The sequence below is a fragment of the Tursiops truncatus genome, chromosome 11 (genome assembly GCF_011762595.2).
Source record: "Tursiops truncatus isolate mTurTru1 chromosome 11, mTurTru1.mat.Y, whole genome shotgun sequence".
NCBI classification, from domain to species: Eukaryota; Metazoa; Chordata; class Mammalia; order Artiodactyla; family Delphinidae; genus Tursiops; species Tursiops truncatus.
Genome location: NC_047044.1, coordinates 719,803 through 731,970, shown reverse-complemented (window position 1 = coordinate 731,970; position 12,168 = coordinate 719,803). Strand labels below are relative to the sequence as shown.

Below are 12,168 nucleotides of genomic sequence, written 5' to 3'. Positions count from 1 at the left end.
GGGTGGGGAGCCTAGCCAGAGAGGAAAAGTGCAGAATTCTTTCCATTCTTCCCGTTTCTCTGTGATGACTCAGCAGCTCTGCCCACTGGTTCCATGGCCCTGAGGCAGGCGAGGCCCACTGGCGGCCCAGGAACGTGCCCACCCCGGGGTGGGGTGGGGGGAGTGTCCCAGCACCCCTCCCTGTGGAGTCCCCGCCCCACCTGTCACCCGCAGGCGCAGACGCGCTCCCACTGCTGTCTCCTGCCCCAGCCCTGCCTCCTCCGCCAGGTCTTCTAGGGAGCTGGGCGCCCACTGCCCCAAGGGGAGGTGGCCCTGGGCCCTGGGGTAGAGCACCCGTCCCTGCAATGGGCAGGTCTGCAGGGGCTTTGAGGCCCTGTCCTCAGCCCCACTGCGGTGGTCAGGGCGGGGCGGGCGGGCGGGAGGGCCTCTCCTGGGCTTTGGGCTCCTGTCCGGACAGTGGGTCCAGAGTCCCCAGCCCTTGGCCACACCCTGCCGCAGCCCACTGGTCTCCTTCCTCCGGAGGGGGTGGCCCCGGGGGCAGAGGGGGCCGGTGCTGCAAGCCAGAGGGACACGTGCACTGAGGGGCCCGCTGCGTGTCCGCACGGGTGGGCTGCTACCTGGGCCCTGACCCCGCCGACAGCCACGGGGAGCTCCTCCTGGCTCCTGGGCTCTGCAGCACCCCCGGCACCACCACCTCCTCCAGGAAGCTGGTGGGAGTGAGTATGGGGCATTTAGGGATGAGCCGGGCAAGAGTTGGGGGCGTCCCGAGGCCACGCAGCTCTCGAGCTCCCCCCCGAGCCGTCACTTCCTGGGGAGCGGCGAGTGGCCTGAGGCTGGAAACCAGCCTGGCCACTTCTTCTGGATGGGGTGCTGTGCCCAGGCCAGCTCGGGGCCCTGGGTAAGGCTGCCAGGGAGCCCTGAGCAGAGACGGGGACAGGCCACCCCAGGGCTTCAGTGGGCCCTCGGACTTCCCCAGTCCGTGCTGCAGCCTGAACTCAGGGGACGGCTCCAGAGCTCCAGCAGCCCTGAACCCCCCTCCTTTAGCTGCTCTTAACGCCCCCCCCCCCCATACCAGGACTTCACGATGAGCCAGGAAGGGCCTCCAGCCTGGGTTCAGGGTTCAGGGTCACCAGACTCTCCCCATCATCCCCCACAGGCCTGGGCAGCAGCTCCTGAACGTTGACATTCCCCAGTGGGCAGCACTCTGCCCCCGCTGCGTCCTGGATCCACATGCCCAGGGGCGTCTTGCTTCCCTGCACAGGCTGGCGCTGGGGGTGCCAACCTGGGTCCCTACAGCCAGTGCTGCAGCGGGGAGAGTCTGGAAGACCACACAGGTCTCCCGGGGCCTGTCTGGCAGGCTTGCCCCCTGCCCTGGCCCGGCTGCACATCCAGGCTATGGCCACTGGGGTCTGGCCGCTGCCCGCAGGCCTGGGTCTGCTCCCAGCAGGCATGGAAGGAGAGGGTCGCCTGAGGCTTGGGTCCAGGGAGCCTCGTGCACCGCTGTGTGCTGGCAGGGTGCTGAGCGTCGTGAAGACAGCCCTCGCCAGCGCAGTTCTTACCGCGCCCCACCAGCAGTTGAACCACACTGTATCTTCCTTGAAACCACTAACCGCCCCGCCCCCCCCCCGCCCCCGGCCACCAATGCCCAGGTGTGGGGGGGCTCTTCCCTAGCTCTCCATTTCTTTTTTTTTTTTTTCTAATAAATTTATTTATTTTGGGCTGCATTGGGTCTTTGTTGCTGTGCGCGGGCTTTCCCTAGTCGCAGTGAGCGGGGGCTACTCTTCGTTGCGGTGCGCGGGCTTCTCATTGCAGTGGCTTCTCTTGTTGTGGAGCACGGGCTCTAGGCGCGCGGGCTTCAGCAGTTGTGGCTCGCGGGCTCAGTAGTTGTGGCTTGCGGGCTTCGTTGCTCCATGGCATGTGGGATCCTCCCGGGCCAGGGCTCGAACCCATGTCCCCTGCATTGGCAGGCGGATCCGTAACCACTGCACCACCAGGGAAGTCCCCCTAACTCTCTATTTCTGAACCATTAAAGGAGGGGACCCAGAGGGATCCATAAAGGGGGAGCCCAGGCTTTTGGGCTCTGAGCTGTGTGGGCGCCGCCTGGGGCTGGCAGGGAAGGGCCAGATCAAGGCTGGTCCGAAACCGTCATCCGTCTTGCTTGGGCGAGGTTCATGCCCTGGCAGTGACACTCTCCTATCTTCCTGGAGGGGCCAGTTACCGCCCTCGGGCTCATCCTTCCCCTGAGGCCCCTGTCTCCCCACCACAACAGCCCCACAGGCCACCGCTCTCATCTGTGTGACGTGGTGTGAGAGCAAGGCCCACGGAGAGCTGCGCGGGGGGCACATGAGTGTGCTGAGCACGGGCACATATTCACTAAATGCGGGTCTCCACGGCCGTTATTCGTCCTGACCCCATGTTTACTGTGACCAGGCCCTCCCGGCCGTGCTCCGGAGACCCCAGGTCCATCTGTAGGAGGCAGTTTCTCCGTGGCCTGAGCGTGGTCTGAGCGTGGCCCTGGCCAGCCCTGGGACTGAATGAAACTCTCCCAAGACAAGGTCATTCCTGCCGCAGGCCCTGGGCCCCAAGGTCTCCAAGGCAAGCTGCGCTGCTCTGACCCCCGACCCTTGACCCTCTGTGGCTCCCACCTGGCTGAATGCCCCCCACACCCTCCCATTCTGGTTCGGCCTTGGAGACTCAGCTGAACTGGGCCTCCTCCAGGAAGCCCCGGTGTGGGACCCACTGGCTGCATGGCTCCTGGAGCCCAGCGCAGGACACCGCGTGCAAATCAGAGGCAGACACAGGCAGGTCGGCCCAGCTTCCGGCTCCTTGGAGACCGCCCTCCGAGGCCCCTTCTGTGCCTCTCCCTCACCTCCGCGCTGGGGCCGCAGTAGCAGGGACTGAGGAGCCCAAGCCGCCAGGGCACCATCTATAGAGGCCGCCGGGGCTCAGAGGCTGCACCTGCTTCTGGGGTCGGGGCGCGGGGTCCCTGCAGGGGGCAGCTCTGCCGGCCCCAGCCCCCCGGGGACTGGGCTTCTGGGGTGAGCAGGGGGCGTGAGATGGGACGGCCCTCCCCCAGTCCCATCCAGGCTGGGCTCCTTGACCTTGGGCTCTCAGCACAGAGATGGTGGAGCTGCCAGAGTCGGCTGGGCCCCGCCCCAGGCATCCCCATCCCAGGGAGCCCCTAGGCTCTCCCTTTGAAATCTGGGACCTCTGCACAGGACAACAGCTAAAGCCGTCACAGCCGCGTGTAGCACGCGTGTACTGTGCGCCCCAGAAGCACGTCACAGGCATCTCACTGGCTCCTCCGCACAGCCCTGCACGGGGGTGGCCAGAGCCCCACAGGTGAGGCCCCAGCACAAGGGTGGCCAGAACCCCACAGGTGAGGCCCCAGCAAAGTGGCCAGGGAGCTGGTCCAGTGCCAAGGCTGTGCTCACAGCCTGCGGGGGCCTGGCCCCAGTGCCGGGCCGGAAGCCGGGTGAGGAGGGGACCCCTGCAGCCCAGGCAGGTCCCCGATGGGTTGTCACCGCTCCCATCGCCGCCACCCCCAAGGCCGGTGTTGGGCGCTCCAGTCCAGCTGCATTTGCGGTCAGGTCCACTGGGACCCCAGCCTTTCCCTGGGTTGGGCCCGGGTGCTCCCTCGTTCGTTTTTCGGGGTCCCCTTGGCCAAGAGTCCAGGTGACCATTGCCAGGCCGTGGGCGGCTCTCAAGGTGTGAATGCTGTGCGGTGGCAGCAGGGGGTGTGCCCAGAGGGAATGGCAGCCCTTGAACTTGGGCCAGCCTTGGCCTTGAGTCAGGCCAGGCTGGGGTCTCCTGGGCGGGGCAACCAGAGTTCCCACAGGCCACCACCCACCAGCTCCCACTGAGGGACACCCCAGCCCCAGCCCAGGCCCCACCCCAGTTGCCTTTGGGGAACATTGCAAAACCCTGGCTTGGCTCTGCTGACTCCCCTCCCCGGTGGGTGAGAGGCCAGGACGGAGGCGAGAGCAGGCCAGAGGGAAGGCCCCTCCCGCCTCAGCCAGGCTGTGGCCCTGTGTCGGGGGTTTTCCATGCGGCATGCAGGCAGGGCCAGGTCCCAGGGCTCCCAGAGCCCACTTTGGGGCCGGGGCAGGGGTGGCACTGGTGTGAAGCTGGGTGCTGTCGAGCCAGGCCCTATGGGCTGGGGAGGGGTCAGGCCCGGCGGGCCAGGGGTTCCTGCAGTGGGAGTGGAGGCTGGACGGGGCTCAGGGGGACAGCTGTGACTGTGGGCCAAGTCACCGGGACGGACCCTGACGGCTGGAGCGGCCCTGGAGGATTGGAGGCAGGATGATGGTGTGCTGACAGTGGGTACTGGGGAGACCTGGGGACCATGGGAGCACAGACAGGGTTGAGGAGCAAGTGGGGGTCCTCCAGGCATGGCCTGGGGTGAGGGGCATGGAGAGGCCCAGGGCTGGGCCGAGCAAACCTGTGGGATGTCCAGGGGCAGCTGGAAAGAGGCCAGTTGAGGAGGCCTTGGTTGTTGACATGGGGGGACAAGGTGGGTGAGGGCCCTGACCCGGAGTAAGTGCCCGCCCCCCCGTGCTCCCTGCTCTGTGGGCGTGTCTGTAAGCGTGTGTCCATGAGTGTGGATGTGTGTGGATGGAAGACAGGGTGCTGGCCAAGGCTATCTGCAGCCCAGCCTCCTCTTCCTCCCCAGTCTGGGGAGGATAGCCTGGCTCCAGTCACCATGGCAACAGCCGCCCCTCCCACCAGCAGGACAGGGTTACCTTGTGGGGCTGGCTGTGCAGGGTTGGGGTAGGCTGCTTCCAGGGTGGGGCGGGGTGCAGTCCCCTGGGAAGATCCAAGCTGCCCCCCCCACTAAGGAAACACCTCCCTTGAGAGGCCACTGGGAACTTGAAGAGGCACCTGGCCCCGCTGTGAGGCTGCCCCTCTCAGCAGGATGGCCCCATGGAGGGAGGCGCTCACAACACGCTGGCCTGAGCCTCGGGCACGCCAAGGAATGGTGGGAGGCCAAGGGACCGGGCCTGACCTCTGTGGTCAGTGCAGTGGCCTGGTGCCTCAACCTCAGCTGAGCCTCCTCCTGGGGGCCTCTCCCCGCCGTCTGCAGGAGTGGCCCCAGCTCTGTGGCCCATGGAGTTGCTGACCTGGGCCAGGCCTGCTTGTGGGCCCCAGAGCTATTTTTAAGGCCCACCGGATGGGCCTTCCAGGAACCAGGAAAAAACAGGCAGGGTTTGACATCCTGCACTGCTGGGGGTGTGGCTGGAAGTGCAGTGTGGATCAGAACTGCAGGGAAGGGGTGGCCTGGGGTTACTGACCAAGGGCCATGCCCAGGGCAGAAGGGCAAGAGGCCCCTGGGGCTCAGATTTGGCCTTGCCTCCCTGTACAAGGAGGAACACCCGGGGGAACACCTCAGAACCTCGATGTGCCAAGCTGAGAAACGGGTGGGTCATGTCTGCCTGCAGGGTAAGGGCAGGGGGAGGTGGGCAGCACCTTGCCTGAGTCCTGCCCATGAGGCGGGGTCACTTTGGGTACTGGGGGCCCCCAGTGCTGAGGAAACATGGGCCCTGGGTGGCTGCACAGGCAGAGATGCCAGCCCCCTGCCCGGCCTATTCCTTGGGCCAGATTGGGCCTGAAAGAGGCCCCCCTGCAGGACAGCCCTTGGTAGGGACGGGTGTCCAAGTCCATTCTGACCCTCAGGGATTCACAGTCCGTGCAGGACACACACACACACACACACACACACACACACAAGAAAGTCCAGAACACACAAGTCTGGATGAGATGAAGGCTCTGAGTAAACCTCCATCTCAGGAAAGAGGCTGCCTCCTGCTCTGTCCTCCACTCCCAGACTAAGCAGGGGACCCCTCGCCACTCCCAGAGCCCCCAGGGGCTTCCACAGGTGGCTCAGCCCAGCTTCAGGGCTGGGGGAGGAGGGACACACACTGCCCCTTTCTGAAGGAGAGCGAATCCTGCTCTGAGTTTGGGGAGACTCAGGGTCTTCAGATCAAGACTCTGCAGCTGGTGGGGTGCAGGGGGTGGCCCTCAGCCCCAGGATGCTGGCCTCCCAAGGCTGACTCTCAAGGCCAGGGACCAGCTGGGCGCACAGGCCAGGACACCCAAGGAGGACTGGCCTGCAAGTTCACATGGGAGGTCTGGAGGCCCAGAGGGGAGGCCACCGGGAACCTCGGCCCCTGTCGGCTAAGTTGGAACCGCCCTCAGAGTCACATCTTGACACCTAGATCCAGGATGCTCTCCAGCACTCCCACCCTCCCTAGCCCAGGACAGGCTGTGGGTCCAGGAACCTGTAGCAGCCTGATCTGAGGAGGAAGCCTCTGAGGACCATCCAGTGGTCCCCTGGAAAAACCCACAAGAAGACAAGAGCCCCTGGATTCTACTTCAGGGGCAGGCATCCTGCCTTGGATCTGACCCCATGAGGAGCACTGTACTGGCCTGGGGACTGTAGTTAACCGGCCGGCCCTGGCCCTGCCTTTATGGGTCCACATCGCAGGAGGGTGGTGGACAGAGCTCAGAAAGATAAAAACCTAAAAGCTGTACCAGTGGAGGGTCCACTCTCTGCCCTGGGAGAGTGACTGTGGCAGCTAAGGGATGTGACTTGGGGTAGGCTGGGTGTGCTGAGGGAGCCAGCAGGCTGGCCAGGGCCCCTGAGGCAGGTGAGTGCACATGCTTGGAGGTCACACCTGAAGGTAACCTCTGATGGGCCCAGGGATGTGGATGCCATGATTAGGTCCCAGCCTGGTCCCCAGGGGCCACGGGGAGTACCTGCGATGCCAGAAGGACCAGTACCTTGACCTCCTGGTTCCCCCAACCCTCAACCCTCTCTGGGATGGCTGTGGGAAGCAGTGGACGTCCTGAGCTCAGCCACTGGGACTGGCAGACGGCTGCTCACACCTGAGCTGCTCAGGCCGGTGACTTGGGCTGAGGTTGGCAACCCGTGGGGTTGGATGAGTCTGTGCTATACAAAAGGCAGAGGACAGGCTCAGGTCCAGACGAGGGCCCTGAAGACCTAGTCTGGCTCTGGCTCTGACAGAGGCGGGCAAGGTGGCCTCCCTGGTAGAGGTGGACAGCAGCTGGGCCTGGAGGGCAACCAGGTGGGTGGAGAGCCGAGGAGGGCTCTCCAGGCACGGGGTCAGCAGGGCAAAGTTCCTGGGAGGGAGGCGGAGTCAGGGAGGGACCTCGGGCTGCGGGCTTTGAGGTCAAGCCCGGGTAAGAACGAAGGCCCGGGGTAGGCAGAGTGGAGCCTCAGCCCACCCAGGGGCTGCGAGGCCCGGGGCGCTGTCGCCCGGCGGGGTCCCCCAGGGGGCGGAGGTGCCAGCCGCTCCAGGCCACGGGCGCGTCGGGGTGCGCGGACTGCCGGGGAGGCACAAGCACAGCCTGGGGTATCGGGGGCGCCTCCCAGACCCCGCCGCTCCTCGGGACCCCACCGCCGCATTCCTGGCTCAGCCGCCCTCGCCCGGCCGGTGTAGCCGGTGACCTTCCCGGCGCGGCCTGGGGCGGGGCCCTGGCCCCGCCCCGTCCGCGCGACGCCACTGGCTGGGCCCCGTGCCCTTTGCAAACACCGGCTCCCATTGGCTCCCGCGGCCCCGCCCCGCACTCCCGGGCCACCGCCCGCGCGGGAACTGCGCGTGCGCGGGGGCGTGTGTGAACGCGGAGAGGTGACGCGCCACGCCGTGCCGTGCGCCTCCGCGACTCCGCTCCCGCCAGCTAGTCCCAGGCGGTTCGCCGCGCCCCCCGCCCGCCCCCGCCCACTCCGGAAGGCGCGCCGGCCTCTTCCCGCCGTCGCCTCGGCAGCTTACGCGGGTTCCAGAGGCGACCCCAGCCGCTCAGCCCCGGCGGAAGGGGGCGGGGCCCCGGCTCGGCCCGCCCCCGCGGAGGGATATGCGCGGCCGCGGCCCAAAACCCCGGGGCGAGGCGGCCCGGGCGTGTGAGCGGCTCGGCCTGCTGCGCGTGTCGTCGTGGTCCACGCGGGGCTTGGTCGGGCAGTGCGCCGCGCGGACGGCCTCGCCCGAACAGGCCCGCGCTCCGAGGCCGGCGCTCCCGGCGCACCTGCCCGCTGTCCGCGTCGGGGCTACGCGCGGCCCGGAGAGGCCGTCCTCCCGCGTTCTCCACCGCGCGGGGAGCCGGGCCGGGCAAGAGGCGGCGCGGAGGCCGGGGGCCCGCGCCCGGCCGCCGCCCGCGATGCTGCTCTCCAAGTTCGGCTCCTTGGCGCACCTGTGCGGACCAGGCGGCGTGGATCATCTCCCGGTGAAAATCCTGCAGCCAGGTATGCGGGGGCCGGGGGTGTGGGCGCGCACCGAGGTTGGGCGTCCACCGGGGTCGGGGGGCCGGGCTCTCCGGTCGCACCAACCCCGCCCGTGCGCTCTCCACAGTCAAGGCAGACAAGGAGAGCTTCGAGAAGGTGTATCAGGTGGGCGCCGTGCTGGGCAGCGGCGGCTTCGGCACGGTCTACGCAGGCAGCCGCATCGCCGACGGGCTCCCGGTGAGTCTGGCCGCCCGGCACCCGGGATTCTCGGCCCGCGCGCGTCGTTGCGTCCGCGTGGGCCTGACCACTGGTCCCTTCCCCCCAGGTGGCCGTGAAGCACGTGGTGAAGGAACGGGTGACCGAGTGGGGTAGCATCGTAAGTGTGGGCGGGGAGCGCGGGGCGCCGGGCGGAGCGGGGGACGCGGGCGCCGGGCGGAGCGCGCTGACCGCCGTGTCCCTTAGGCCGGCGCGGCTGTACCCCTGGAGGTGGTGCTGCTACGCAAGGTGGGCGCGGCCGGAGGCGCGCGCGGGGTCATTCGCCTGTTGGACTGGTTCGAGCGGTCCGACGGCTTCCTACTGGTGCTGGAGCGGCCCGAGCCGGCGCAAGACCTCTTCGACTTCATCACGGAGCGGGGCGCGCTCGACGAGGCCCTGGCGCGCCGCTTCTTCGCGCAGGTGTTGGCCGCCGTGCGCCACTGTCACGGCTGCGGGGTCGTGCATCGCGACATCAAGGACGAGAACCTGCTGGTGGATCTGCGCTCGGGCGAGCTCAAGCTCATCGACTTCGGCTCGGGTGCGCTACTCCGCGACACCGTCTACACCGACTTCGACGGTGAGCGCCCTCCCCGCGGCGAGGGCCGAGGGGCTGGCGACTGTTGGGGCCGCGCGCCGCGCTGGCTTGCCCAGAGCGGGGCCTCGGGCCGTTGGGTCCGCCAGGTTGGGGCGCGGGGCGGACTCCAGACTCCTCTTGGCCGGCGCCGCCTCGGGCCTCCCCTGCGCGCGTGCGGAACGCGGGGGCGCCGCGCAGAAATCCCCGCATTGCGGTGCCGGGGAAGCCGGGGCTCCCTGCCCCTCCCCTTCCCGGTATCCTCACCTCACATCTGTTTGTTGTGAAACCGGACCCCGCGCTCATGTGACCCGCCTCCCGCGCCGGGCCAGCTGGGGGGGCGGGGCGGCGGCGCCAGGGGAGGCCACGCCTGCCGGGGTTTTTCCAGGGTGAGGACCGGCCCCCGGCTCCAACGCGGAGAGGATCAGCTGGGAGCCAGGGGTCTCGGTGTTCGCGTGCTGCCGGCCTGGTGGGGCGCCGACCCGGCAGCCGGTCTGCTAAGCCCCGTGTGTCCCCCAGGCACCCGCGTGTACAGCCCTCCGGAGTGGATCCGCTACCACCGCTACCACGGGCGCTCGGCCACCGTGTGGTCTCTGGGCGTGCTGCTCTACGACATGGTCTGCGGGGACATCCCCTTCGAGCAGGACGAGGAGATTCTCCGGGGCCGCCTCTTCTTCCGCAGGAGGGTCTCCCCAGGTGCGCTGAGGGGCTGGGCCTGCCACTGGCGGCGAGGTGTCGCGGGGCGGCCTTGTCCTGACCCCCTCTTCCCCCACAGAGTGCCAGCAGCTCATTCAGTGGTGTCTGTCCCTGCGGCCGTCTGAGAGGCCCTCGCTGGACCAGATCTCTGCCCACCCCTGGATGCTGGGGGCTGAGGGGGGCACCCCGGAGAGCTGTGATCTGCGGCTCTGCGCCCTGGACACGGACGATGGGGCCAGCACCACGTCCAGCAGCGAGAGCTTGTGAGCAGGGCCTGCCCCTGGCCGTGGGAACCGGAGGGGACCCCTGCGCTATGCCCGGGCCTGCGCTGGGCCGGCTCTGCCGGGCTGTCTGCCCCTTGCGAAAGCAGTGACCTCCGACCCCTGGTGACTTTCGCCTTTGGCACCGGCCGGTTCCTTTGCTTTGAGTGCCTTTTCGAACGCTGCTCTCACGGGACTTAGTTTTCTCAAGCTCTGTCTGTCCAAAGACACTCCGGTCCAAGCCAGGTCCCGCCTGCCCACGGCCGGCGCTTGACCCGAGACCGTCCCTCTCCTGTGCTGCTCCGGAGGTGGCCCTGACCTCCCCGCCCCTCTGCGTCTGACGTGTCGGACCAGGAGCTCTCCCGTGTCCTGTGGCCTCGTCTCACATGGGCACGGGGTCCCTCATCATGCCCCCCCCCCACCCTCGTGTCTCGGTGTTCGTCTGGGCACGTCTGTGCACAAGCAATGCAACGTTCAGGCCTTGCTGCCCGCCCGCCCACCCGATGCGTGTGCAACCGTCTTATTTATGGTGTGACCCCGAGGAGGGCTATTTATTGTTTAATTTATTTGTTGAGGTTTCTCCCTCCCAGCAGCCCTAGCTCCTCAAGGCCTGTGGGCAGAGGAGGGGGCGGCTGTGCGTGTGGACCCCAGGTCCCAATCCTACCCGTGTCTGTCAGAAGGTGGACTTTTACAGTGGCTAATTTAAGGGGAGTGGGTGACCCTGCCCCCTTGCGGCTCTGCGCCCTTGGGGGGTGGGTTTTAAATTATTGACCTTGTACAGTCTGCTTGTTGGCTCTGGAGGCTGGGGGGTGGGGGGACGGAGTCTCAAGCCTTTAATTTATTTCAGCAGTTGTGTTTGTGTGATCCCGGTGTGCGTAGGCACTGCGGATAGGGTTTTCTTTCAGTTCAAAAAGTGAGATGTCTGGAAATCATATTTTTTTATACAGGTATTTCAATTAAACTGTTTTGTATGAAATGGATATTCTGTGTTTACTGGGCTGGGTCGTCTTGGGTAAGAGAAGAGGTTTGGGGAGAAGGGACATCTGGTCCCTGCATAGCTCTTTCTGCATTTCCTGCGGGGAGGTGGCCGCACGAGGGGCTCAGGCGCTTCCCTCCCAGCTTTTGGCCTTCTTGCTACTCCGTTTGGACCCTGCTGCCCCAGGGGAGTGGGAAACACACTGTGCCCTCGGGCCCCTGGGGGGAGGAGCAGGGAGCCAGGCCTTGGGGGTGTTGCTAGCACGAGTCTGGGGCCATGGCTGGCAGTGGCCCCAAGACGCTGGAAGGGGTTCTGAAGCATGAGGAGAAGTTTGCCAGGGGAGGGGGGTGGGAGGTGTTCTAGGTGCGGAGAACAGAGGTGGCGGGTTGGGCCCCGGCCTGACAGGTGCAGGGTGAGGTGGCGGATGGGAGCCACGGCCAAGTCCAGGTGTGGACACGTGGGCCAGACTGCAGTGTGAAGGGCAGTCCGTGGAGCGTCTGGCCATGCCCTGCCCCGCCTCCACGGGAGCCCTGTGCTGGGCATCTTGTGCTGGGGCAGGTGCTGGAGCCCCCAGAGGCCTGTCCCTGGGTCCCACGGCCCAGGTCCCGTGTCTCATGCCTGCTGGTGGGCCCTGGGAGCAGAGTTGGACAGAAGGGCGTCCGGGGGCCGAAGGTTAGAGCAGAGGCAGTAGGTTTTGGAAGGCGAAGCTGGAGGAAGTGGAGTCGGCCTTTCCCCGGCGGGCAGGCGCTGGGGTGCGGCTCGGGGCTCGGCCACTCAGAAGTCAGTGGGCGTTCGTGGCCTGCCTGGGGCCTGGCGCCTCCCCCCGGAGCTGCTGCTGAGCCCCCCGCCTCCCCGGGGTGGCCCCCCTCGGTGTGTGGGGTGCTGGGCAGCACTGCCCGAGTCCTCCCAGGCTCCGTGGGGCTCTTCTCCGTTGCTCACCCTGCCTCTCCGCGGAGCGGGGCACTCGGGCAGCGGCCCCGCCCCCCACCCTGGTGACACCGTGATCCCGGCTCCCCCTCTTGCCAGCTGAGGGTGCGCCCTGCCCGTTTACCCCCCCATCCTCAGTCGGTCCATCTTCCAGACCGTCCAGTGAGCACTCCCAGAGCCCGCCTTAGTGTGGGACCCAGTCCGGCTTAGGGAGGGCGAGGCACCCCCCACGGAGCCACCAGGCGCC

The 12,168-nt window shown here is 67.2% G+C and overlaps 1 protein-coding gene across 1 annotated transcript; it reads left to right on the top strand.

Moving 5' to 3' along the window:
- The first annotated feature begins 451 nt into the window (after positions 1–451).
- Positions 452–10,994, top strand: PIM3 (Pim-3 proto-oncogene, serine/threonine kinase). Its single transcript, XM_033865797.2, has 6 exons — positions 452–8,257; positions 8,364–8,473; positions 8,562–8,612; positions 8,699–9,068; positions 9,582–9,758; positions 9,838–10,994. The coding sequence occupies exons 1-6, from the start codon at positions 7,873–7,875 to the stop codon at positions 10,023–10,025; spliced, it is 1,281 nt and encodes a 426-aa protein (XP_033721688.1). The 5' UTR covers positions 452–7,872; the 3' UTR covers positions 10,026–10,994.
- The last annotated feature ends 1,174 nt before the right edge of the window (positions 10,995–12,168 follow it).